The following is a 27204-nucleotide window of genomic DNA, read 5'->3' on the forward strand; positions in this document are numbered from 1 at the left end:
TCAGGCGTGTCGAGTTCCGTTGCTGTACCCGACCAGCTTTTAAACGATTATATTTCCGTATCGTTATTATAACAGCTCTACTTATTACAAACATCATTTTACAAAATATAGTATTACCACACTCTAGCTTTCAACATTCGTAGAATATGAAAATAATGTATTAAATATTTATATACCCTATAAGATCTATAGCTGTTGATGAGCAATTTATTTTAAAAATAACGGCTCGCTAACGCTAAATAAATTTTCTTTTATATATTTTTTTTGTTTTCCGACATGTTTAAAAATTGTTGTTCTATTTTAACGCATTTACATAAAAACTTATTAAATAAATTACTTAAACCTTCCTGAAGTTTTGGAGTTGTTGCAAACATACTCGTACAGACCAACATACGCGGTCGGTTGACTTTTTTTATAGTATGTAGTGATAATTGGAATAATATATATTAAAACTATGCCTTTATCAGGAAATTAGTGGAATATACTGCTTAAAATTAAATACGATAGTAGTGATTAGTAAGTCACTCGATATTTATTAATGTTATTTTATAGTGATTTACGAAAAACTATTCTTCGTCCTTTTCTCGCATAGCAACAGAGCAACGAACTTACGTGATATTTAGCAGTGAAGTAGTTTACGGTCTGAAGCGTGACTTTTTGTTTCGGACAAATGCACGTTTCTGTGGAATAAATCGTTGCCATTGTTTTTTGATAACTGCTTAATGCTAAAACGACACGACAAATTCCGATTAAATTGTATCCCTTTTTTTAATGGAATTTGTTGGCGGACTAGCATATGGGCCACCTGATAGTAAGTGGTCACCATCACCCATAGACAATGACGCTGTAAGAAATATTAACTATTACATACATCGTTAATGCGCCACCAACCTTGGGAACTAAGATGCTATGTCCCTTGTGCCTGTTACACTGGCTCACTCAACCTTCAAACTGGAACACATCAATACTGCGTACTGTTGTTTAGCGGTGGAATATCTGATGAGTGAAGCTTGCACAAAGCCGTACCACCAAGAAAAGCCCTACCTACCCTACCTTTATTCTAGACTCGATTTTTACATATCTCAGCTGATTCAAATAACTAGTTACCATTTTATTAAATAACCAGCTGTGCCCGCGACCTTGTACGCGTTTGAATTTAACAAAAAAAATTTATTGTAGCCTAAGTTACTCCTTATTATATCAGCTATTTGCCAGTGAAAATCCCGTCAAAATCAGTCCAACCGTTCTAGAGATTAGCCTGAACAAACAGCTTAATTAGATTTTCTATGTCGTCACTAATATTATAGTTCACTCATAAGAATGCGTGCATCTTAACCGATGATTGTGTGTTCAAAAATAACTCAATTTTCATGTACTTCATTTGAGTTTGCATATCGTTTCTGACCTTGTGATGAAGAAAAACATCTTAATGAAACATAAAATAAAGTTCTATCACATGTGCATTCAACCAACCAGTATTAAAGCTGCGTGATGGAATAAGGTACAAATATCCTTCTCAAACAAGAGGAGCCCTTAGCTCTCTTGTAAAAAACTTGTTACTACTTTTATTATAACAACGAAATTTGTATAAATACAAATAATCATTAACTTACCGGGTGTCTTATTATTAAAAAACTCTTCAATTATTCTGTCAAATCTCCAATGGCTTCGAATAATGTGAAAGGGCGTACGGAATACTAATAAAAGTTTTAGCTTAAAAATAGTGTGTACTATAACAAAAATAAATGTAAACCAAGTTTTTCTAGAAAACAAACTTAAAAATTAAATAAAATATAAATGTTTGTATTATAAGTATCGATATTTACTCGAACCGTTGTTTTTACAAAAAACATACAAATTCATTTCACTCTATTGAATAGTGTGTAAAATCACGATAAGAAGTGTGAATACAAAATATGCCCTTCACAAGTACATTGTAAGGGTCAGGGCAATGACTCTGCCGTCTATGACCTGACCTATAAACCCGTGTCCTAAGGGACGTTCGGTTTGATGGATGGCTTCACAAGGACAGAGTGAAGGGAACAAAGATATTACGAACATTTAACTACAAACGAAATATCAAAATATATTTGCGACAAAATATAAGAATATTTTTTAAATAAAAAGAGGTTTTATTTTATTGCTTTTTTTTAATATTATTTTTTTTTTGTTTTATTTTTATTTGGGATAGTACAAAAACACAGTTAACCATACTTCCAGTTAAGTTATATTTCAATTTAAATAAAAAAATAAACAGGACAAAAAAATAAACCGAGAGGAATTATTTGACACGCTCAAATTTTGTTTATGATGTATATCCTCAGCGTATTATTTAAAGTCCGTTTTACGTAGGGTTTAGTGCAAGCTCCTCTAAGTGGGTACCACCCACTCGTCGCATCACCCAATTTTCTGTAGATACACAGCAACTGTTGTGTGCCGGTTTGAAAGTTTAGTGAGCCAGAGTAGCTACATGCACAAAGCATACAGGCACAATGCCTTGTGCATGTAGTTTACCAGTAACCACCTTAGTTACGAAGGTTGTTGGCACAGTGGCGATATAATGAAAACGTTGATATTTTTTACAGTTCCAATTTGTATGGACGATGGTGATCACTGACCTGGTGGTCCATTTGTGTCCATTCTTTTATGTATATCATAAAAATATTATATTGATAATATATCCGAGTATCATAGATTTTTTATGATAAATCTCATTATTTATTTCATAAAGAAATGAGTGTAGTCCAAACATACATATATAGTTTATTATTAAACTGGCACTTAACACTCAAAATCACACATAAATACACATATACAGACATACACTAACACAGAAACGTAATTGTTATTAATACTTAGATTGTTCAAAAAACCTTTTTTGTGTGTTCGATTATTATTAGTGGTTTAATATTATAAAAAGAAACAATTTTGTACCTAAAATCTAGGAAGGTACTGGCTTCCAAAACACAGCGAAAGCTAGTTTGATATGCAGGGCTGGTATTAAAAATGAAAACAAAAGTTGTGTGTAAAATAATAAAAATAAATGGTGCTTTTATAAGATTATAGAGGTGTTTAAATCTATGCACTTAAATGAAAGTATTTAAATACATTAAATATATGAGATCTTCAACTGTTTTAGTTTTAAAATCTTTAAAAGCATTTTAAGAGTCTTAGAGTGGAAAAGTGTTCGCAGTCCATTTCGTGCTCTGTACTTAAAGAAAATATCATTAGGTAACCTCAGGTACAGAAAGATAACATCTTAGTTCCTAAGGTTGGTGGCGCATTGGTAGGATGAGGAATGATTAATAACACTCAAAGTACCCATAACAGTCTTAAAACTGTAGTGAGTATCATTATTTAGCCTGCCTGTCCAACCTGTATGGCATTAAACCCGCATTACAAAAAGTAGCTCTGAGTTTTGTTTATTATTTTAATAGATGCAGCGTATTACTCTATTATATCCTAAAATATAATCAATACTAATATTATAAATGTGAATGTAACTATGCCTGTATATCGCTCTTTGACGGCCAAACCGCTCAACCGAATTTGATGAAATTTGGTATATAGCTAATTTGAACTCCAAATAAGAACATAGGCTACTTTTTTTCTTAACACACGACAACCAAACCCCTGAAAACGCGAACCAATCCTCGGGCGACAATTAGTACATAATATGATCGTCAATATTAAAGCTAAATAAAACAGTTATAATTAAAAATATTATTTCCAATAGTAAATGTCAATGCGGTCAAGCGCCTAGCGTTGCAATTTGTACTGAAAGTTTTCCGACACAGTCGCGGATTTATAGCGATCGTAATTGCATTTGAAATCAGATATAGATATACTGGTTGTCGCTAGCGGTTTGGCTTGTCTTAGGTGTTGGTTCTGCTTTGGGTCAGTTATAGAGGTTCAATCTTGCTTCATACTTATTTACATGCCAAACCACTGGGGTTGTCCGTGGAAGAGCAATTGTAATATTTAGCATTTTTAATATTAGTATAGATGTGATGCTATTGTGCCGTATATGCACATAGGTATTAAAGTAAACAGTTAGTAAAGTTACATATTCTATGACTAAAATATTTCACATCTGTGTATCTCATATTCTTTGGCATATATCATTTATAAAAGTCGAAGCAGTGAATATGTAAAACAGAGTGTCTATCAAGTGCGTTACAGTCTGTATAATTGTACTGTCTCTCCGACTTTCATTATCCTCAAGATCAGCCCAGAAACACTATATTTGTATTAATCAGATCAATTTTAAAGATGTTTTACAGTATGATTTCACTATTATATACATACGATTATTATTCATACGTATTGGTTTGTCCATTTTGTGGTTGCGAGAACGAGAGAACCGGCTCAAGGGTCTTAACAACTTAAATACTATGATGATGGCGCATTGACGGTGTAAAAAATCGGTTACCCTTTTCATACTGACGGTATTTACTGAATGTAAATGGATAAGTATTGACTTCGATTTAGTCAAAATTAACTTTATTATTTATGTCTCTATGTATCGTCTGTCGAAAGGAAGAAGATCCTAAGTGCCATAATGTTGGTATGGGAAAACGAGCCAAGATGTCCTAGTGGTTAGAATACGTGCAACTTCAAATGCATAATTAACATGTTTGGTAATGAAGGAGTACATTGTGAGTTAGCCTGCACGTGATAGACGGATGGTCTCCAACTCGTTTTGTAGCGTAGTGTAATAAACTCAAACTTTCTCCTTGGAAAGAGGGACCAGTGGCATAGCTATCGTAGGGTAGGTGGTGCAGTGCACCAGTACCCCGGAGTTTAGGGGGCCCACTAAACTAAACCTTAAGGATCCGAAGCTAGAAAAACACGACCCTGATGACCACAAGATTTTTTATTTGGTATATATAATTTTGAAGGATAATTATTAGTTAAAGAGGGGTGGGAAAGAGGGATGAGGGCCCGATTATTCTTTTGCGCACCGGGGCCCTTCCTCACCTAGCTACGCCACTGATAGGGACCAGAAGTATATTTAGAGGCAGTCACTGTAGATTTGTTATGTCGCGACGCCTCGATTTTGACGAATGGGGTGCCGTTATATGTGTTAAGTTTCACGGGTGCTATGACTGATCACGGTTGTGTAGTAGCGTCATTAGTTCTGATGATTGATAAAGCGGGTATAGCCATCATTTTTGTAACCCTATATACCGTAATACATCATGGCATATTACTTTATTTACAACTAAAACAAAAATATACTTTAGTTCTATCAGTTAAGTATTGTTGTAACATCGTGTTGTCTTAAATTTTCGCGATTATTACACATTTAAATAAAACTAGTTATACCGGATTTGAATCGCGTATATTAATTATTTTTGGCATCCCGACGTTTCGAGCACTTTACAGCGTTCGTGGTCACGGGTAGACTAAGGTGGCATTTGTCTATATACGCGATTCAAATCCGGTATAACTAGTTTTATTTAAATTGTTGTAACATCGTTTGTTAAATATAATTTCTATAATTTCAAGAATTTCATACTATTTGTACAATTTCCTTTGAAAATGTAGAAAAGTAAGAATGGAGGGTTTAACTGATATACAATAGATAAAACTCACCTAAAATTTAGTGTTACAGGAGCATGCGCGTGTGGCCTTGGACGTACATAATCCCTGGCACTTGCATAATGCACCTTTAAGTCATACTGTAATACCAAATGGTACATATATATATCCTACATGAAACAATTGGATATTTAACTTCGATATTTAAATTATAAATAGGTTTTATGTAATTATTTTTTTAATAACTCTTTATTGTTAATCAAACTTCTTTCATATAAGTTAATTAGTCGATAAAATCGATGATTATATAAAGTTTGTCAGTGCAGTGCATTTGAGTTATTGACACACACGATACCAATTATTACACCGAAACAAAAAAAAAATTACGCTATGAATAATAATCGGCGTGTAAGAAGTAGCATATTATTTTGGCAAAAGTTGTGTGTAAAATAAAATTTATCATTTGTTTTTTCATCTAATGATAGGGAACCATTTGTCCACGTGCACTGAACGTAGTCGTAGTGTAGTGTGACGCAAAGTGCGGCGTATCCTATGGCGTCGTTAAAACTGCAGACTAATTGTCAAACACATTCACTATTGAAATATGATTCATTGTGACAGTTAAAACCGATGATAGGCCTAAAAAATAGTACATAAAGGGAAATCGAAAACTAACAAAGTGATATATGAAACAAAACAAATGGGATGTTTTGCTTTCAAAATCGAACGTTAGTGTTACAACCATTAATAGCTTTGAAACGTCGACGGCTTTTTTTTTCGTGTTATTAAGCATCATTTCAGCGTTTACCAATTGTAATTTGAGTAGTTCGCGATGGCCAAAATAATATTATCGTTTTACAATGATGCTTCAATCTCTCTATCTTTTGTTACAATGCCACGCTATCGTCCAATTGTTTTCTAATGAGAGCTCAATCATATTTAAAATAAGGAATATTGTTACATGCCAGTATTAAATGCTTTGCCATATAAACAATATTAATTATAGTTTTACAAATTATTGATCACTGGATTACTATTATTACAATAATAATTGTATATACATAATAAAGTAAATTCAGTAGCCCCTGCTACATTCATAATATGCAATTGTAATGTGATATAAATTATGATATGAATCAAATGTCATAACACCGTATTGGAGGCTAGGGTTGCACTGTAACACAATTATTTTTCAAGCTGGTATTATGTACGATTTTATCTACTTAAAACACAACATATTAGTAAAAACTTTTTGTTCTTATAAAGAAGGTTTTTTTTTTTTAATTTTTGTATGGAGAGACCGATGGTCATAAAACAATAATATTACATTTGATACAAATAGGAATAAAAACAATAGATAAAATTGCATTTAAACCGAGATACTAGTAATTTCATATAAAATTTATATAATAGTGGTCTCCTTTAATTTTTAAGAGGAAGGCTGGGACCATAAACTCTGGTCCAATAAAGGTCAGTGGATGCATGTGAATCTCATCCTCTGCATGCAGGCTACCTCACAATGTTTCCCTTACCCACCGAGCACGAGTTAAATTGTATACACAAATTAAGCACATGAATATTCAGTGGCGTTTGCTCAGATTTGAGTCACTCAGGATTATCGGTTAAGTCGACTTCAACATAATAAAAACATTGCATAACCTCAGGCCTTACGTGCGTGGTTACGGTAGCATGTGTAAGCGATCCCGTGGCGCCCGCCGAAAGACGGAGAGGGTAGGTACCGCTGGTTTTTTAGTGGGTAAACACGGTGGACCTTGGCGCACTCGGCTCTAAGGAAAGCGGGGAGTACCAGCCCCCCCCCCCCCTTTCCATCATGAAACAAAAAAAGAGGCCTCACTTGCGTGACAATAACCTCTTCCAATCGAAGAAAGAAAAAAGATAAACTATCCCTAGATTTACGTCTCCATGCGATTTGATCGGTACTAAGTTTTGATTAATGTGTATTTGTTATTAATAAAAAAACTAATACACTGAATAAGATTTTAGATGAACATGTTTTTTTTTATAATTACAGTTATCAAATACGGGATAAATACCATGTTTTTTATTTTTATTCGGTGGAGCTCGATACTTTGATACGAAACCGAATTAAAATAAAAAAAAAAACATGGTATATATCCCGTATTTGATAACGGTAATATTACACTGAACTACTTATGCTCACTATAATTTTAATTCCTAAAGATCGATAAACAGCATTTTTGACGTTTTAAAACGTCATATTTTCGTAAATCGAAAATGTACATCATAGACTATTCACGCTCACCAATAATATTACGTCAATTCGATAACAAATATTGTTTATGACGCTTTTGTTCTCTTGTGGTTGGAATAGGTTGTCCGAGAGTTTATACGAATTTCATTTTGTTTTATTTCTAATTAATGCAATTAACGATCATTTCACAGCAAAGTACTGCAATGTATTCAAATAAATTCAATGACATATCCTTTGAAAATCGTTTTCGAGTGTATTAGCGATTTTTTATATAGTATTCCAGATTACTATACTGGATGCCTCCCACTGGTTCTGTATAGATATTTACCCAAAAAATATCATTAATTTAAACTGTTGTTATTGGCTAAATCCAATTAAATATCGGAATCCAGATTTATTAGCCACGAATATACCAAGAAAATAAAGAAATTCTTTAATCTTCAGACTCTAGTTAAGTTACACATAATATATTATAATATATAGTTAAATAGATAGATAACATATCATACAAAATTTCGATAAAATCGAACGACAGCAAAGCTTTGTAACCAATTTATTATGATCGATTGTCTGAATATTGAAATATCGTGTTCTTACTCATTATATATTGCAAAATAAACCAAAATGATTACAAAATAAAGTGCATTTTTAGGTACCGCAATTTCGTGCCAGTATAAAGTTATATTGTTATTAATTTTCATTTAATCTCTTTTATTAGTTTCCAATCTTTAATTTTCCTAGTTCGAATAGATCTTACAGGAACATACAAAGCATGCAATATTTATATTTCTATAAATATATCAAATTATTATAGTATTTTTCATCCAATTATTTTCGTATTACCATTATTATTGTGTTGGCTGTGACGAAAACTCTCTGGAATGTTAAAAATAAGACTACTTTAAATTTTTAAAACTACCCAAGGGATTTTTATGCAGTTTTTGAATGTTTTAAAACTCAATTTATCAGTGTTTCATGAAACACTGATAAATTTAGATGTGTCTAACGTTATGTCGTAAAAAAGCACATTTTAGCGCTTACATAGCAAACAGTGGCTGAACCCTATGAGAAAGATCAAAATGATGTACAGTATTGTATTTTCTAATCCCCTGCGATGGTCGTTTTCAGCAGAGCTAAACTACTTAATATGGGTTGTGTGTCGCTTTAAAGGAGAAATGAATGAACCTGTGTATTTACAGGCACAAGGGACTCAACTTCTTGGTTGTGTGTTCATAGTACATTTTCATACAGTGTCAATTTGTAATGGTGCTGGTAATCAGTGCAGCATTTATTTATTGTTAGCGAACAACCCTAGCCTCCAATACGGCTACATCATATCACATTATTATATAATGATTATAATCAAAACTACTATATTTATATTACATAATTTAGTATTTATAAAATTGTTGTTGCACTTACTTGTTTAGTAATTTAATTAAAATTAATTATATTTTTATATTATGTGGCATGCCGCAAGATATTTAAGACTGGCATAAATAAAGATTTAAAAAAAAAGATTGATCTGTTACTAAATATAGTTACATGATTGCGAGGGATTGTAAAATATTGAAACATTAGTGTAAAACTGTTTTTATTTCGTCATCTTAAGCTACTGAAATTACACTATACTATAATTATTACTATAAATTCAAAAGAGAACTACGTATGTCTGCCTGTTTCTCATTTACGATCAAATCACTCAAAAGAATTTAATGAAATTTGTTATGAAGCAAGCAACTTCAATATTATATGCTATGGTTTTTATGCATAACATTAAAATATCCCCTAAAATATGAAAGAAAGCCGTGTGTGATAACTAGTTTAAAATAATCAAGTCAATTAACGGTGGAGACTGTTTAATATTCCTCATAATGACACACACACAAGTTTTTATATGACATTTTAAATTAATACATGCCTAAGGAATATAATGTTAGCGAGTAGCCCTAGTCTTCACTATGGTGTTATGTCATTGCATTATACCATTCATTATATGTATCACATTATTATTAGTACATCATATAAATATAACAGGAACTATTACATTTACTTTATTATTCACACAATTATTATTTTAATTAATTAATCAATAATTTGTGCAACTTTAATGAATATTATTTTATAAGGAATAACATTTCATACTGGCATATAGCACTGTTTCGTTCTTTGAAAATGATTTAGCTGTCATAAGAAAAACAATTGGATGATTGTCAAGCATTGTAAAAAAAGATATAAAGAGGGCATCATTGTAAAAACGGATTCATTACTATATCACGAATTACTGAAATTACAATAAGTTTAACTATAGTCTTACTGCAATTAGCCGATATAATTAGGCAATAAACATGTAATCACGTAGAAATAATTGTTATTTTAGTTGTTAAGTAAAACAAAAGCTCTTTGAGGTCACACAATTTATTTTCAGTCTGTGTAATTATGTATAATGTTACATTTAAATGCAAAGATCAGTCTGAGTACGGCTCGTTACTTGCTAATAGGACCACGTCGCACTCTAATGTATCAACCTCAAAATAAGACCTAAGGGGAGCTCACACATATTTAATGACTCAGAATTATCGCCTTCACAGACTTAAAGTTCGGGTCACACGTTAAGTTTTAATTACGATTGCTTGTGTCGTGTTGATATAAATTAAAATCGCGTTCAAATTCAGATTTTGATATAAAAACTACACTAAGTGTTTGCATATTATATAATTCCAACTGATAAATATTTAGAATAGTTTGCCAAAGCCCTTAAAACATTTGCATAAATCAGAAATTATCTATATTTTGTTACAGGCACGTAGCCAGAAAGTAATGGAATTAGGCTGAAATTACGGCTGAAGTATCCCACCAACTGGAATGAAGAATTACAATTGTCAATCTGGTAGAATAATTGAAATGTATTTTTGTATTTTATAAATATAACTTTTATTATAACTATTTATAATTTATAAATATGAAAGTAACTCTGTCTGTCACATTTTCCCGACTAAATCGCTGAATCGAATTTGATGGAATTTGGTATGAAGCAAACTTGAACTCCAAGAAAGGACAAAAGTCTACTTAAGGCTTCTTTTTACATAACACACGATAACCAACGTCATATAACGTGAGCGAAGCCGCGGGCGACTACTAGTATTCTATAAGTCATCATCCTCCTGCCCTTATCCCAATTTTATTTGGGGTCGGCACAGAATGTCTTCTCTGTCAGACGTGATCTCACAAGTAACATTCTTTCTAGCCATATCGTCTTTCACACAATCCATCCATCGTTTCCTTGGTCGTCCTCTACCTCTATATCCATCCACATCTATGCTCAAGGCCTTCCTCACAATGTGTTCCTCATTCCTGCGCATTACATGATAGCCCATACCATGATAGCCGCCTTCCACATAACTTCTCGGCTATTGGTGCCACTTTCAAACTTCCTCTTTATGTACTCATTCCTTACTCTATCAATTCGCGTAACACCACACACTAGTATTCTAGTAGTATAAGTAAAGGATATTATTTTCTTCATTGAGACGGATTTGCTACACGTTAAATGATCCAGACGTTATTTATGACTTTATCGCTGATGTGGAACGTCAGTCCCATTCCATATATTCCATAAGCGGATGTTTCAGCATTAGTTTGGTCATTCCTTCTAAACAACTGTACTCTAAGAACTACTACACCGGAAATGCTACCAAGCTTGAGCTGACTCATCGGCATCCCTATGATTAAATACTAGCCAATTAAAAAAGGCACACAATTCTGCCCCTAGGCACTTGAAAAACTTTAGTAAGGTAAAAATGGTAAAATCGGAGACATTAAGAGAATGTGAAGAACAATCAGTGCGTCTTCTTTACGTACGCGCGTTCTTATCTCTTTCTACTACTGTCTTAGAGACTCGCGTCGTTTTTATCATCTCTACAAATGGACTAAACTGTTATAACCTTAAGCTGTCCTTAATTAATTACAAAATAATTAGTGTGCTAATAATTTATTGATTTTTTTATAAAGAGAAAGGTTTTTGTTTAAATTTTAGTAAGTTGACATTTCATTTAAATTTTGTTGACGCGATTGTAGTTTATACTTGTTCCGTTCTACTTATTTTTGTTTTAAATGAAAGTTATATCTATGAGTTATTAATTGATAAATAATGTAAAACTAAATCTCGCATCGTCAAGTTTAAGAAAGCGCTGTATAGTTCTTAACTACTACGTAGTTTACGGTCTTTTAAACAGATGGCGCTACTATAGGAACATCAACATTCAACAGACGCTAGACAGCAAAATTAATTAGTTCAGTCTGAGAGATTAAAGATAAATTTGATTTGCCGTATAGTAGTTTTGAAATACGACGATAAGGTACCGTTTTTATGTACACTTGCCATGATCGAAGTGAACTTTTTAGTGCTAGAAATAAAGTGAGTACTTATTTATTTCTATGATATTCCAAATGTTTACTTGTTTTGTTTATACCTACGTTTATAGACTTGACACTGACAGCATATAGCATATGACGTTGACCACAATGACTTTCCTTTTCTTATGTTTATCCACGCAGCACGCAGACATATTTATTCGATAACCTAGGTCCTATACTCCAGCCACATTCGATCTGGAATTTTAGTAAACAAACCATGTGTCATCATAATTAGGGTTGATACACTCTTAATAAAAAATAATTATTATTATAATTACAACTATATTCATTATAACACAATTTCCTGTTTAAACACAAAAATTTTAATTTAATACAGAATCCAAAAATTTTATTTAGCCGATCAATACATAATTTATATGAAAATTAGCTTAAAATAAAAGTTTAAATTTTTTTAATTATCACTATAATATTACTACAAAACTAACAACCCTATATTTTAATACTGACGTAAAGAAATCGCAGGTTTGTAACATTTGGAGTGTTTTTTAAGCAATTGGCAGATTTAGGAAGGTATAGTACGACACAACTTAGATGTCGCATCGGCAAAATTCGTAAAACCGATCACATCCGAATTAAGTACGTTATCCCAAATTATCAATATTTATTTCTCACGCGAATATGATCTTTGCACAAACGTAATAACTTGTAATATCATATGACCTATGTCGATTTACATGCACTTGCTTTCTCTGACGCGTAAATCTATAGCGACGAATAGCGTCGAATGGCGCGATAGGGAGCTATTTCTATTGGTTTAGTAAATCGGCAGTAATCGGTTTTATTTTCATTCCATTGCATTTTCCGATGCTACATCTAATTTGTGTCTTACTATATATAATAGCGATACAGGCTCTTCGTAATTGGTGGTGTATATTTTTAGTCGTATTATAATGGTAGTATAACCACAACAGGTTAAGAATGTTAACAATACACACAACGTTTCATTACACATAGATTAAAAAAAAGACATCTTGTTTTGGCTAGCATAAATATAGCACTAAAATCACTGTTTCAAATTAATCTTAATGAGTCCTGTCGTTTGGGAGGCGATAGATAAAGTTAATAAAGCGAATTATATAACTACGAGGTAATTTCTGATATCATTTTAAAATTGGAGGTATTATTTTTGAGATCTACATTATTCCAGATGATCATAAGTATTATAATTATAACCAAGAATGCGCTTAGTACTTTGTCTTAAATATTTTATTATTAATCATCAAATTTCATTTTTATTAACATCAAAAATAATTGTTGTACATATTTCTAAAAATGTTTTGAGCATCTGCCTGACGTTGGTTGCTAAGCAACGCTTTGTTATTAAACATTCCACATCGAATTTGGCTGGAGTATAGTTATATATTGCGTATTGTTTTTTTCTGTCAAACAGTCTTTTTAGACACATTGAGTTAAGTTTAATCTGTATATAATCCATATTTTTTACAAAAATAACTCGGATGGAGGAGTATGAAATTTAGCACAGTTGAAGTTTCTCTCTGTATCGAGTGCAGAACGCTAATATATTTTTAATTAAATAGGTAATGCATGTTGCATTATATTAATAAATAAGTTAAATACACTACCGACCATGCCTTTGAAACACACATGAATAATTATAATAAGAAACATTCAGAGCTTTTTATTTGCGATTATTTATGCCAAAAGGGCACAGATAATATCGCCAATTTCACTTGCGAAATAATATTTATAGTATGTTTGATATTGACATTTTCCCATTATTTACATTAATTATGTATATTAGGTCATGGGTTTTCCAAAGCAAGCAATTTGACACTTCTTATGTCATTAAATAAAAATACGTCAAATTTCGATCAATGCGCTACCTATCACTAATCTAACTAAATAGGTCTGTCAATAAATGCCTACAGAACTACATATACAAATACTTTAAACATATAATTTGATAATGCGTTAAAACCTAACTACTTTACGTAGAAAAAAAAAACAATATGACGAATGTATAATATATGAGGCAGTATTATTAATGAATGGAATCTATACAAGTGGATAATACGAGCACATACCACATACATATACATCACTATCACTATTTTTTATTATTCTTATATTTGTATCTCCACAGATAGGTTGTGCCTTTGGTGTATATTTAGTTTTTTTTTTGTGTGCCTTTTTATTTTTATTATCAGATAGCACCATGAAGCCGTGTTGTTTGATTTTTGGGGTTTAGTAATCATCAGCCAGCCTGTTTGTTATCAGATCCTCTCTACTATGGACCGTCATTTTCAGGTAGTGGTCCAGAGTCTCAGTGGTAGTCTTTTTTGTCTTTCTCACCAGTGTTACCAGTTGTGTGACGATATCACAACCGTCGTGCAATTCGTTTCGTGTAATTATAGCTATATCTATTTAAATTTTATCTAATTTATTTGTTTCTATTTTAATTAAACAGTATAATTTTACATATCTATTACCGGTAACAAATGGAGTTACTAATTATAACTGTATAATTTGCAAATCTAAATTTAAATATGGAATGTTCGAATATTTAATTTTTACAGTTAAATTTAAACTGTTAGTCCCGATAGTATTCATCTAAGGAGTTTTAGGTTTCATATTTAAAAATAATATGTAATTTTTTTTTCACAAATACCGTGAAGCATCGGCAAGAATCTTAGTAGGTAAGGTACTCTTAAATTATCGACTTTAATATTTATTTTACGAATAATGCCATGTTAATAACGATGCACACCGAAATTGTAATAAATTAATCATTGTTGTAAAATCAAATACAATCTCCTTGAAAAGTGGCACTCAGAAAACAAAACGAGAAATATCAATGCAGGTAATATGGTCGAATATATTTGTCTCACCTTTTTTCGAATGTGTAAGAGTGATAAAAATAAATGTGGTTTGATGCTGGTTATGCTGAGATCTTTGGGATAAAATGTTTACTCATGTTACATGTGTTATTTACGCAAGAAATTATTAAATTCGTATTTGTTTTATAGGTTATTATTCGTAATTTGAATTCTATAATCTTATACTCGTAATTACAAGAGATTCATTTGATTTCTGCTTCAAAGAAGTAAGTAAACATTTTTTATCGTGTAGAAAATGTGTACGAAAGTTTTTTTTTTTTTTTTTTTAAGATAACAGTGATATAGAATATGCAATCAAAATTAACACAAATTTAGTTATAATATATTAAATTAAAAACATTGTAAGTTCAACTAAGATGAGGCAGTAGAGCTGTGACAAGAACTTGACAACTCACCACTGACTACAATTTTGAAATATCAAAAAGTTATAGGCGATTAAAAAATATATCGAAATGATATATGTATCAAAATGGCGTATAATTATTTACACATTCATAATTCAAAAATAAAAAACGAACTTCGATCTTAAACAGAAGACTACATAAATTCTTTGGAAGTTAAATAAGTTGAATCATTCTTTTTATTGCGGCACTAAATATTAATTCATAATCCATACCTTTATATATGCTATCTTATTTTTCTATAAAGATGCATAATTTTTTGAAATAGTTGCAGTGGCATTTGTTTTCTTTAATTTTGGTATATTTAATACATTTTTGGTATATTTAATATTTAAGCTGGAGAGTTTGAACATGTTGCATAAGCCAAGTAACTTCCAGTCCCTTTTTAGATATTCTTTTTGTGATAACCAGTTTATTAAAAGAGGTTTTATTATAAATCTTCACGCTACGTCCATAATAATCTGAGCAGTAAATATAAACGTAAACCGGTGACAACTCAAGAAAAAGTATTTTAAGTTATATTTAAAAATTAAAAAAAAAATATATAGCGAGGGAAGCGGAGTTACCGAGACAATGTGAAAACTTTTTTACAAGATGGCGACGTAAGTTTGTAAGAAATGGTCGACAATTTGACGTTAAGCTTTTCACAGCCCTTCCACAATATGTCTTATAGTACTTTTTACTTGAGGGCACTGTCTTATTTACTAAGGAAAAATAAAAACTGGTTCAATTAAAAATAATCTTTTTAAATCGTAAGCTTACATAGTTATTTTACCTCCTTTACTAGTTAGGTTAGGTTTTTTTCTAACCTTCTAACTGTAATGCAATGTAGATCAACAGCTAGCAAATAAATATCTGTATTCGCATGTTATCTCTTATCTCAGCATTAAAGCGTCCTTAGATAATATTATCAACGCTGTTATCAGTTTATTGACACATATTCAAGTGGCTATGTGATAATTTGTTTATATTTTGTTCTTAAGGAATTTTTTCCTCGAGGAAAACTTGAGGGAATAAAACTTGGAAATTGGTAAAGAAAATCATTATTGAATCTATAGCTTATTAAATTTACATCTAAATGTTGATGTATAAAATTATTTTGTCTCTAGTGAAATAAAAGACTTGCCAATATATATAGTGTGGTTTTTCCGCAGAGACATCGATACCATTATTTCAGGTCTGGTTATGTCGTTTACGTGTCTCTAGAAATAATTTACATCCACGAAAAATTGTATGTTATTTGCTGTCGTTTTATTAATATTGTACCAATTCCAGATTCATTGGCGTCATTCAACGCTTGGAATAACCTTGGACATCTCTCGGCGTGATCTATATAACTCTGCTTACATTCCTCAGTAATTAAAAAAAAAAACTCAAAATATTACATTCTTTCAATATTCTCAATGTATATTACCGATTCAGACTTATTTAGAGACATTATGATAACCGATATAATTATTAATTTTATGTATTATATATATTTCATATTATACAATATTATTGTAATACGATATAATCATTGATAATTTTAATGTTTATTTATGTATATTATCATTATCCATTTGTTTATTGTATTGTAAGTGGTATCACCTTTCTAATCTAATGTAAATATATATTTGACATAAATACAATATGTCATACTGTATAAAATATAGTTATAGTATTTACAGATGCAGTCATCAGACATGGAAATTTTAATAGAAATCAATAAAAGCAAATGGCCGGAACTGCGAGATTTGTATAGAAATAATTGGCCGAAAAACGCAGTGGCGTACCGTATACTCGATACGCATATATCATATCCAAATTTAAGTCAAATTTACAATTTTAAAGTATACTGTCCTCATGGAGACTTAGCTAATGGAATGGTTGCGATCATGGAACAGGTACTATACCATCAATAGTAATTACTTCATCATAATTCAGATATTGTTTGATTTGTTTCGGAAAAATTATCACCGTGCGCAACCAACTAAGATGATATATCCCCTGTGCCTATAATTACACCTAGTAGAGTTGATTAGAAGGCATCAGATTTGCTACCGTCAAAAAGCAGTACTCAGTATTTTTGTGTGCCAGTTTAAGGTGAGTGAGCAAGTATAACAGACACAAGGGACATAACATATTAGTTAAAGGTTTGTGGCGCCTTGGTGATGTAAGGAATGTTTATATATATGGTCTATGGGCGGTGGTGACAACTTACCATCAGGTGGTTCATTTGCTCGTCCGCCTACCGATACCATAAAAGAGGTAAAATAATTGACGAAGTTAAATATCAAGGCGACTCTTTTTATCGACATTTCAATTGTTTTTATTCTAATTAAAATATATTATATTAATTACTATTTTGTAATATACGACAAAACTTTTGGTATTCTAATGCTAATTAAATGTATAAATACAATGTATCCTTTATTTTTAAGGATGATTATATAATAATGATACATCCAGTAGATGACATTAGAAAAATAGAAGAAGCCCTTGCTACTACCAAGGTAATCAACTGGAACAAACAATTAATGGTACCTTCTGCTACCTCAAAGGTTGAAGACTGTATTAAACGAATCGAACACATTGCAAAAAGAATAAAAGGTGAAAAAGCTTTAAAGCATATACTAAGCAGAGATGCTCCTAAATTTGAAAATCTAACGTAAGTCCTATAACATTAATGGAAATAATCATTTATATTTTCAACCGACTCCAAAAAAGAGGAGGTTATCTCGTATTATTGTCGTAATATTTTTGCTAGATATACTTTAGTTTTCTTGGCTGAAATCGGTTCCAAATATAGCAATAATTGCAACTACATTATATAATTGTAAATTGACTTTTAAGTAGTCTAATGTTTTTCATTTCATTTTATTAAGAAGAACTCTAAAAAATTTCGAATACGTAATTATTATTTTTTACTTTATAGTGCATATTATTTCGTTTTGAAATAGTGTTTTGTTTAAAGTCGGTTTTTCTTTTTGTTGAAATATTTATTAATATTTATTTTAATGAAAATACTATCAATATTTATTTTCAGATTGCCACCAAATACATACATAGGTCCGCTTAAACCAGAACACATAAAATTTGTTGATAAGAAATGGACATATACTCATGAGACCACGTACAAGTTATTTGAAGCATTGATGAACAACGATCTTACTTATGCCCTATATTCAACAGACGACAGCCTTTTAGCTTGGGTAGTGATTGATACGAGCGGCTCGCTTACCCACTTGTACTGTATAGACGGCCACAGAAGAAAGGGTTACGCTGAATTTGTTCTAAAATATGTTATCAATGATCAATTAAGTAAGGGAAAGGATGTATTGGCTTATACATGGGAAGATAATGTGAAAGCAAACAAATTGTTTGATAAATTGAATTTTGTTCAAGATGAATGTGTGAAATGGCTAATTATATATTAATTGTTATATATATTACTAGCAACCCGCCTTTGCTTCGCACGGGTGCAATACTGATACTAAATATACTACAAAATTTGTTTATTAACGACATCGCATTACAAACTTCTAAAATGATCAGTGTTTCTTTACTATATTGTCCATGTATTGGATACAAAAAACTTCCTCTCAAATCACTCTATTGAAAACCGCATTAAAATCTGTTGCATAGTTTTAAAGATTTAAACATACATAGGGATATAGGGACTGCGAAAGCGACTTTGTTTTATACTATGTAGTGGTGTGTTTTTACGTTCAAGTATTATTTAAATAGAATATCGTTACACAAAAAAAAAAATTAAAAATTTCGCCTACGACATATCCCCAGGAATAGCATTAAGTACTAATACGTATTAATTCTTACCTTTAAACTAAACTGTTCGTGGTGGTCAAAAGAACAACAAAGCACTTACGTCAGCTGATTTAGCGATTTCAGGCTTTACTGTTACCGACACAAGTAAAGCTATTTGGATAATATAAATATTTAATATTGTTTTTTTTTTCATCCTTTTATTTCTTTCCATACGATTTTGTACGAACATGTCTTTCTGCATTGCCATGAGTAGTATTGTTTTTATTTAAATGTAAACAATTATAAAATGCACACTAAAAATAGCAGCGCAATTGAGACTAACAATTTTAACTAATTCATAAATTGAATTTTATTTTATTTTTATTAAATTGCTTTTGTTATATTTTGTGGGTGTAAGTATGCATTTAATCACAAATTAGTAATTAACATAACAAATGATACATTTAGACTTAGTTAGATAATATGATACTTCTGTGTAAGTTATCATATGTGTCTGGAAATAAATTATTATTATTGTCATTGATAAATATATTTCCCAGTAGAAAACAATTTAAATCAATAAAACCAGTTTTTTTTACAATTAACTATATTACAAAAGATGAACCGAGCGAAAAATTACAGTGCTGCGAATAAAGTTTTTTTTATTAATTAATTTATTTTATTTTTTATTAAGTATTAACAATATGGATGTCAATTAAAGTTCGAAAATGCTGTCACTTTTGCTGCATCATAATAATCTTCCAAGTGAGCTGTAAGATAGCTTCCTTCTGTTTTATAATCTAAGTCCACAACATATACATTATAAAGAAATATTGGCATTGATAAAATAATGAGATGGCTAATAAATAACAAATAAAGACATATTAGGCAAAAAGCTTATAATCCATATTTAAAACTTCATATAAAATAACCTACGTTATTATTTTGTAATAACATAATTAAATTTTGTACAATGATATAATAGCGCTTTTCAATTCTTCACAATACCATAATACGAAACATACTATATAAAATATGATTTGAAATAATTTACCGAGTTTAACTGATGTTTAGCAATGAGTCAACGAATAAAGAGGTTGAATAAAAACCAAATAATATATTCAGTTATCTGTGCACAGTAGGTCAGGGCGCACTTAAACCGAGTGACGTTTCGAGTACGTAATATAATTGAATTGGACAATGTGTACTGAGCCGCTGCATTTGATGCCGATAAAAAAATGGCGAGACTTGAAATCGGCAGCTCTCTCTGATTGGCCTAGGAGTATTTCCATGTATACACTATTGGAGACTGAGGAACATATTCTGGAACTTGGAATAGATTACGGTCTCAAGGTTTACAGCCCATACGGTGATGTGAATAATGGAATCGTTGCAATTAATGTAAAGGTACGTAATGTTTTGACGTTCTATAATGCATTGTTGTTTGGTGCATTTATTTTTGTTAATTTAAATAGCATTTGATATTGTAATGTTTTGGTATAATGATCTGATTGATGATTGAGTGAATGATTCTAATATCTAGGTTTGCTTTTATTTTATATACGTAATAAAATAATCATAAAAATGTATATGTATAAAGTATTGTTATGTGTATTGTATTTGATATTATAACACAACAATGCAATCATAATAATAAAAAAGATATCAATTGTTAATTCATAATACACACTTAACATACTCAGTAATTAATGTTGTGTTTGCTTTGAAGTAGTCATTCATTATTTTGTTTAACATTATTGAGCGTATTATTGCTATCGTAAATATAAAATAACAATAGCAATAGCTAATAACTTGGTAATTTGCGTGATAGTATAGAAATGTTATACCAATTAAGTTAAAATAATATACAAAAAGAGACCATTTTAAAATAGACATTATTCTATTTGGATGACTAATATTATAATGTATCCAGAAATTATTTTCATAATAATCACATTGATTGTATTACACGAATTTTATATCATAAAATGGTTCGTAGTTTAAATAGGTGCTAGACTTATCACTGTCAGATGTTTTAGTATAGTATGTTAAAATATACGTACGATACATTTTTGCTTTGGGGATTCCCAGTAATTGAGAACAGGAAAACTGTTCAGTTGACTCATTAACGCCACTAATACAATCAATGTTATCATAATTTATACGCAAAGAAGTCGCCCGCGGCTTCGTTTGCGTTTTAGGGTGTTGATTTTCATGTGTAACTAAGACAGAAAAGTAGCCTAAATCCTTTCTTGGAGTTCAAGTTTGCTTCAAACAAAATTTCATCAAATTCGTTTCAGTGGTTTAGTCGTTGAAAGAGCGGCAGACAGACAGATAGAGAGGGTTACTTTTACATTTATAATTATAATATAGATTATAATAATTAAAAAAAATGTGTGTTAAAAATCATAGTGATATATGATATAATTCATTTCATAGATGTATTCATATTTTTAGTAACTATTACACAAAAGAATATCACAAACTACAAACTTATATGCAAAGTTCAATATTATTGAATAATATCCAGGAAAATCAAAATGGCCTTGATTAAGACCTACGTGACCTTAATCATAACCAACTCTCGTTCTCGCTATCGTCCGTGCATACAACCATGACAAGCAAATGTCACGCTACTTCTGAATTAGTTTTCATCGGATGGTTAATGACGATGCATGAAAAATCCTTAAAATATTATTTTAAGTGATAAGTTCAGTTGGTTGTTGGGTGTTTTCCGAATTCACTCCAAAAGTTTTTGAAGTTTCTTGTTTAGGGTCAGTCGTTGACTATTTTTATATTATAGCGTTAATGTTTGCATACTTAATATAATAAATTTGGCAAGAAAATTTTTCTTCCAGACGTTTTTGAAGCAAACATAGGAAAGACTGTAATATTTATAAAAACTATATCAGATATTTCTAGGGCATCACAACATCTGCAGAAAAAACTCACAATAATTATTTCTATGTTATAAAAGAAGAAAAGGGGGAGATGAAGTCCTTGTACCAAGGATCTTGCACAAAGCCCTGCCATCAAGAAATCCAGTTGTTACAGTTTCTCATTCACAACTTAATTAGGTACCCTCCTTTGTATCACGCCTACGTAAATAGTGATCTGTTCAGTAGTTAAGGATGTAAACGCACAATAAATAAATAATTACCAAACTCACGTTCAAACGTATAATTGTAGTATGGTTGTAGTTAGAATAAATTTTATTTATTGTCGAGTCGTGGAGACAACATAGTAAATAAAAATAAAGCGTAGGTAATCTTAGCCAATTATTTTTGTTTTCTAAGTAAATGCAACAAATTTATTTCATTTGCTTCTGCAAGAAAGTAATCGTTGTGAATCAATTCATTATCATTGATAATATAATCGTTCTTCGCTTTTATTAGTAGTCTTCCTGGTAACAATATAACTACATCACATTACATGCCATGAATATATTGTAGGTGATCATAATATATGTATGTACATTAAAAAAATAATCGAACTCAATATTGAACACCGTGGAACGCTCCTATTTTAAAAATATTTGTTATTCATATTTTTGATGTCTCTAGATTCTAGATTGTTTTGGTGTATGACCAATTTGCAATTTATTTGTTCTTTTCATATATTTAGCATGCAATAACTTTATTATTTTTTTTTCAGAACAAATTCTATGAAGTAATCATACAGTGCCCCAAAGATGATACCACCGAACTCGAAAAAGCCTTACGAACGACTACGCTCATTGACTGGACCCAACCAATAGAAGTTCCTTTTGCTCCAATACATGTTTCAGAATGTTTAAAAATTATAATATATGACAAGAATTGCAAGATAGATCATATTACAATGACACAAACGTTCTTATTGCATAAAGATTCGCCTCTGTTTGATATAAGGTAATGACTATTAAGTAGTTCCGTAAGTAAACACAAAATGCATTAATAAAGTATGATTAAAAAGATGAATGTGATTTCAAGTGACTGTAAATGTGAACTAGCTAGGTAGCAAAGAGATTACAAAATACCAATTTAATGTACAGTAAGATATCTTGGCTCTATGCTGATTGTTTTTTAATATTTGTTGAGATCGCTCCGCTTATTTCAACTACCTCAATTCTGGAGATTTTTTTAGATACACGTCAGTCATATCACTTCAATTGGTATGTACATTACGAAATTACTATCATCCGACTTAAATAATTACTACGACATATAGAGTTCTCTTGTCTATATTTCCTTAGCTTCCCAGTTGTGTGCATCCAGCATTACTGGGCGTCAGCCATGTCCTCCAAATCAAATTATGTCGGTAGCGGAGGACTAGATCAAACCGTCTGACCTTTTGTTTCTTTACGGTCTGGAAGTCTGTAACCTTTATACCGGTTTCATACAATCGATAACTGTCTACAGATTATTAGTTCGCGTCTATCTATAAGACATTTGTGAAAATACCTCCATAAATTGACCCTGTCAAACTCTTGAAGCCTGGATGAGGCAGAACTGACTAATCATATCTTACAAGGTCGCCACGTTATGTTTGGTGAATGCTTACCTACATAAAATTGAATGTGTGGTCACACTAAAATCCTAATTCCGTAACGATGTAAATTACGACAGAACGCTTCCTTATTATATTTTTACCCACAAATATATAAAAGGTAATAATTTATCACATAATATTCAGTAACAAAGTTATAAGTAATCGTGAATTTGAAACTTTTCAAAGCGTGTTTATTTTGACGTTCCTTTGTCACATTTTGTATAGCTTTTAATAAAGTGGTCCCCCATTCAACTTAGTATCGTTTTAGTTCAGCTAGTCTTTGAAATTTCAACATAGTGGCCGCTAGTAAAATAAAATGCATTTTGTTGTTAAATGAATTTATTTTCGGATGAATATAAACGAAACACTGATATCTATTATTCCTGTATTAATATTATAAATGTGAAAGTAACTCTGTGTGTTGTCGTGTGAATGTCTGTCGCATTTTAACTATGAAACCGCTGAACCGAATTTAATGAAATTTTGGTATGAGCCAAACTTGAGGACATAGGCTACTTTTTTTGCCTCATCTTGTCATTATTAACATGTCTTATAATTATGTTAGTAAAGGCTACACGGGAATATCTGTTAACATAAAAAAAATTTTTGCTTTACAGCTTGGATCCAGAATTCTCATTCAAGCTTCTCACTCTAGACTGCGTGAAATTGGTTAATTCAGTGTGGCCTCACAAAACCCCCGGCTCAGAGTGGTACTTCGAGTTGCTTATTAAGGCTAACTTGGGCTATGGACTGTTCAAGAGTGGTGAACTCGTTGCATGGTCGTTTATAAAGGAAATGGGTGCACTTGGACACTTATATACCCTGGAAAATCATAGAAGGAAAGGCTACGGGGAGTTAGTTCTCAAACTTATATCTAATATATTGTTAAAGGATAATAAACACGTGTATGCATACTGTATAGCGGGAAATATAAAAGCCGGTAATTTGTACAAGAAATTGGGCTTCGATAGCGTCCTTGACGTTCATTGGTGTAATTTTGTACCAAATTAGACATAGATAAATATATATTAAAAATAAATGACAATAAAATCTTTTTGCTATACAACAATTGTTTCATTTCGATGAAACAATTGTTAATATATATAATTAATAACTGTAATAAAAAACTGGAAAATTAAGAACACATTGGTTATCCAAGCGCGAGCAAATACTACTGAAATTCCATATATTTTATTTGTATTTCTCATCTCGAAGAATCGCAAATGTAAGATGAAAACCTTCGATCTCATTCCAGCAGAGGTAAATGTAGAGTGTAAACTATGTGCATTTAAGTGCGTTTTAAAACTTTATAGGCCTTATTTGTCACTTTGTAATCCTTTTCTAAAAGCATTTCATCGACCTGTATATCTTGGCCTTGGTATAAATGATTCAACTGAATTGATATTCACTGGCTTAATATTTCATTCAATTATACAGTAATAAAAATTTGTTTCAAAATTTAAGTTTAATTAACATTTATAGAAATCAGCGACCTCTCCAGACTTCGCGTGGGTGCAATATTGATACAAAATAAACTACAGAATTTCATTTACGTTATCACATAAGAAGCTTCTAAAATTATCAGTGTTTCTTCACTATAATGTTTATGTACTATGTACAAAAATCTTCCTCACGAATCACTCTATCTAATAAAAAAAAACGCATCAAAATATGCTGCACATACATACATACATACATACATACGTAGGGATTACATAGGGACAGACGGTAAGCGACTTAGTTTTATCCTACGTTACCTATGATAATTATGATGATAAGCTTTTATTTCTTCAATGACTTGTCAAATAAATAAAAATTGTACTTATTCTTGATATTATCGTCTCTGACAAGAACCGGTGAAATTGTCAAAATTCTGATACTAAAATACTAAAAGTAGATACATCAAAATGCAACGTGCAGATAAAAAAAGGTAATTCTATAAACTTCACAAACCGACACCTTGTTTTTGTATTAAACTACATAAAAAATTATATTACGATTAAAAATTTAAAGAGTCTGTATATTTTGAATCATTACTGAATCTAATATGCACTTTTTTTTCCAATGACTAATGATAAAATTTAGTTAACTGTTTTTAATTTCGTTGAATCAATCAAGAAGTGAAATTATTACAATAAGAATAGTCTTAAGCTAATTTAAGTATTAATGGTCAAATATGGATTTGAACCCAACCAAGAACAAGTAATATAAAATGTCCTACTGTTACAAGTAAGTCTAGATATGATTATTGGAGGGTTGAGCTATAAATGACCCAGGAATAAACGCGAAGGATGGCCCAGTGGAGCGTGCATCTTAATCGAGTCTCGGCGGTGAAGGAAAACATCGTGAGAATACGTAGGTATGTCTAATTTCAACGAAATTCTGCCACATAAGTATTCACCAACCCCCAGTAGGTGTAGGTAATATGCTCCTAACCTTATCTTCAAAAGGAGGCCTTAGCCCAACTGGGAGAAATTTACTGGCTGTTAATTTTAAGTGATCTTATGTGTGCAGCTATAATACGATATTACCAACAACGGACTAACCTTTTTTTTCTCATGAATTCCTCAATGTCTCACTACCAGCCGAGGTTGTATTCATGTCAAATGTTATTACGACCAATGGTTTTGGTCGTGATGAAGTTGCAAACAGACCCAACAGAGTTACTTTTGCATTTATTGTATATATTGACCAGTGTTAGTTAGTTTGTTATTTATACGGGTGGAAAGGGAGAGAGGACAGTTTACGTTTAGATATCCCATCGATGTTTTTTTAGTTAAGTTCCGGTTTCGAGGGTGAGTGAGCCAGTGTAGGTGCAAGAATAACACACACAAAGGATATAACAGTTAGTTTCTAAGGTTGGTAGCACATCCGCACAGTTCTAATATCAATTATCGGTAATTACAATTTACCATCCGATGGCCCGTTTTCCCGCCTACCTACCTATACAATAAAAGGAAAATGTTTATTTGCACACAGAAGTGCGTCTGCTGTTTTTTAGTCTTATGGGATCACAGTCGTCACTGAGACGAACGACGAAAGCAATAGATTACAAATCATAGAACGGTAAATATTTGAACTTCCTAAATTAGGCAATTAAGGATGTCATGACAGGAACGCCCAATAACAACACCATTTAACGTAAGGCATTGGGATTAGCCGCATAATAAGCTGGAAACTAAACCAAACAGGCTATTAAGTCAGCTTATTATAAGTCATAATATTATGCTATAAAAAAATATGTAATAAGCGTTGTTATAATCTTATTTAAAATGCAGAATGTTCAAAATCTGATTTGTCTTTATGCAAATATTTGGATTATATTTTTTAATAATGATAATGAATAGAAATTTATTACAAAGCAGAACCTAAAATCCCGTTATATTTATAACATGTTATGTAATGTTTATTTCCGTTTCATAAAGGTGTGAATTTATGAGAAAAATATTATAAT

General features: G+C 31.3%; 2 protein-coding genes across 3 annotated transcripts; both read left to right on the top strand.

Annotated features, from left to right (window-relative positions):
• Positions 1-14656: 14656 nt before the first annotated feature.
• On the top strand, positions 14657-18974 carry LOC124537622 (glycine N-phenylacetyltransferase-like). 2 transcript variants are annotated; one of them, XM_047114506.1, is made up of 4 exons: positions 14657-14871; positions 17144-17359; positions 17897-18123; positions 18502-18974. In XM_047114506.1, the coding sequence occupies exons 2-4, from the start codon at positions 17144-17146 to the stop codon at positions 18890-18892; spliced, it is 834 nt and encodes a 277-aa protein (XP_046970462.1). In that variant the 5' UTR covers positions 14657-14871; the 3' UTR covers positions 18893-18974. The 2 variants fall into 2 exon arrangements, with proteins under 2 accessions (XP_046970462.1, XP_046970461.1); XM_047114505.1 differs by lacking the exon at positions 14657-14871 and adding an exon at positions 15068-15278.
• A 1358-nt stretch (positions 18975-20332) lies between these two features.
• On the top strand, positions 20333-24813 carry LOC124537480. Its single transcript, XM_047114343.1, has 3 exons — positions 20333-20627; positions 22875-23110; positions 24368-24813. Exons 1-3 carry the CDS (start codon positions 20421-20423, stop codon positions 24759-24761), a joined length of 837 nt encoding a protein of 278 aa, XP_046970299.1. The 5' UTR covers positions 20333-20420; the 3' UTR covers positions 24762-24813.
• The last annotated feature ends 2391 nt before the right edge of the window (positions 24814-27204 follow it).

The sequence above is a fragment of the Vanessa cardui genome, chromosome 18 (assembly GCF_905220365.1).
Source record: "Vanessa cardui chromosome 18, ilVanCard2.1, whole genome shotgun sequence".
NCBI lineage: Eukaryota > Metazoa > Arthropoda > Insecta > Lepidoptera > Nymphalidae > Vanessa > Vanessa cardui.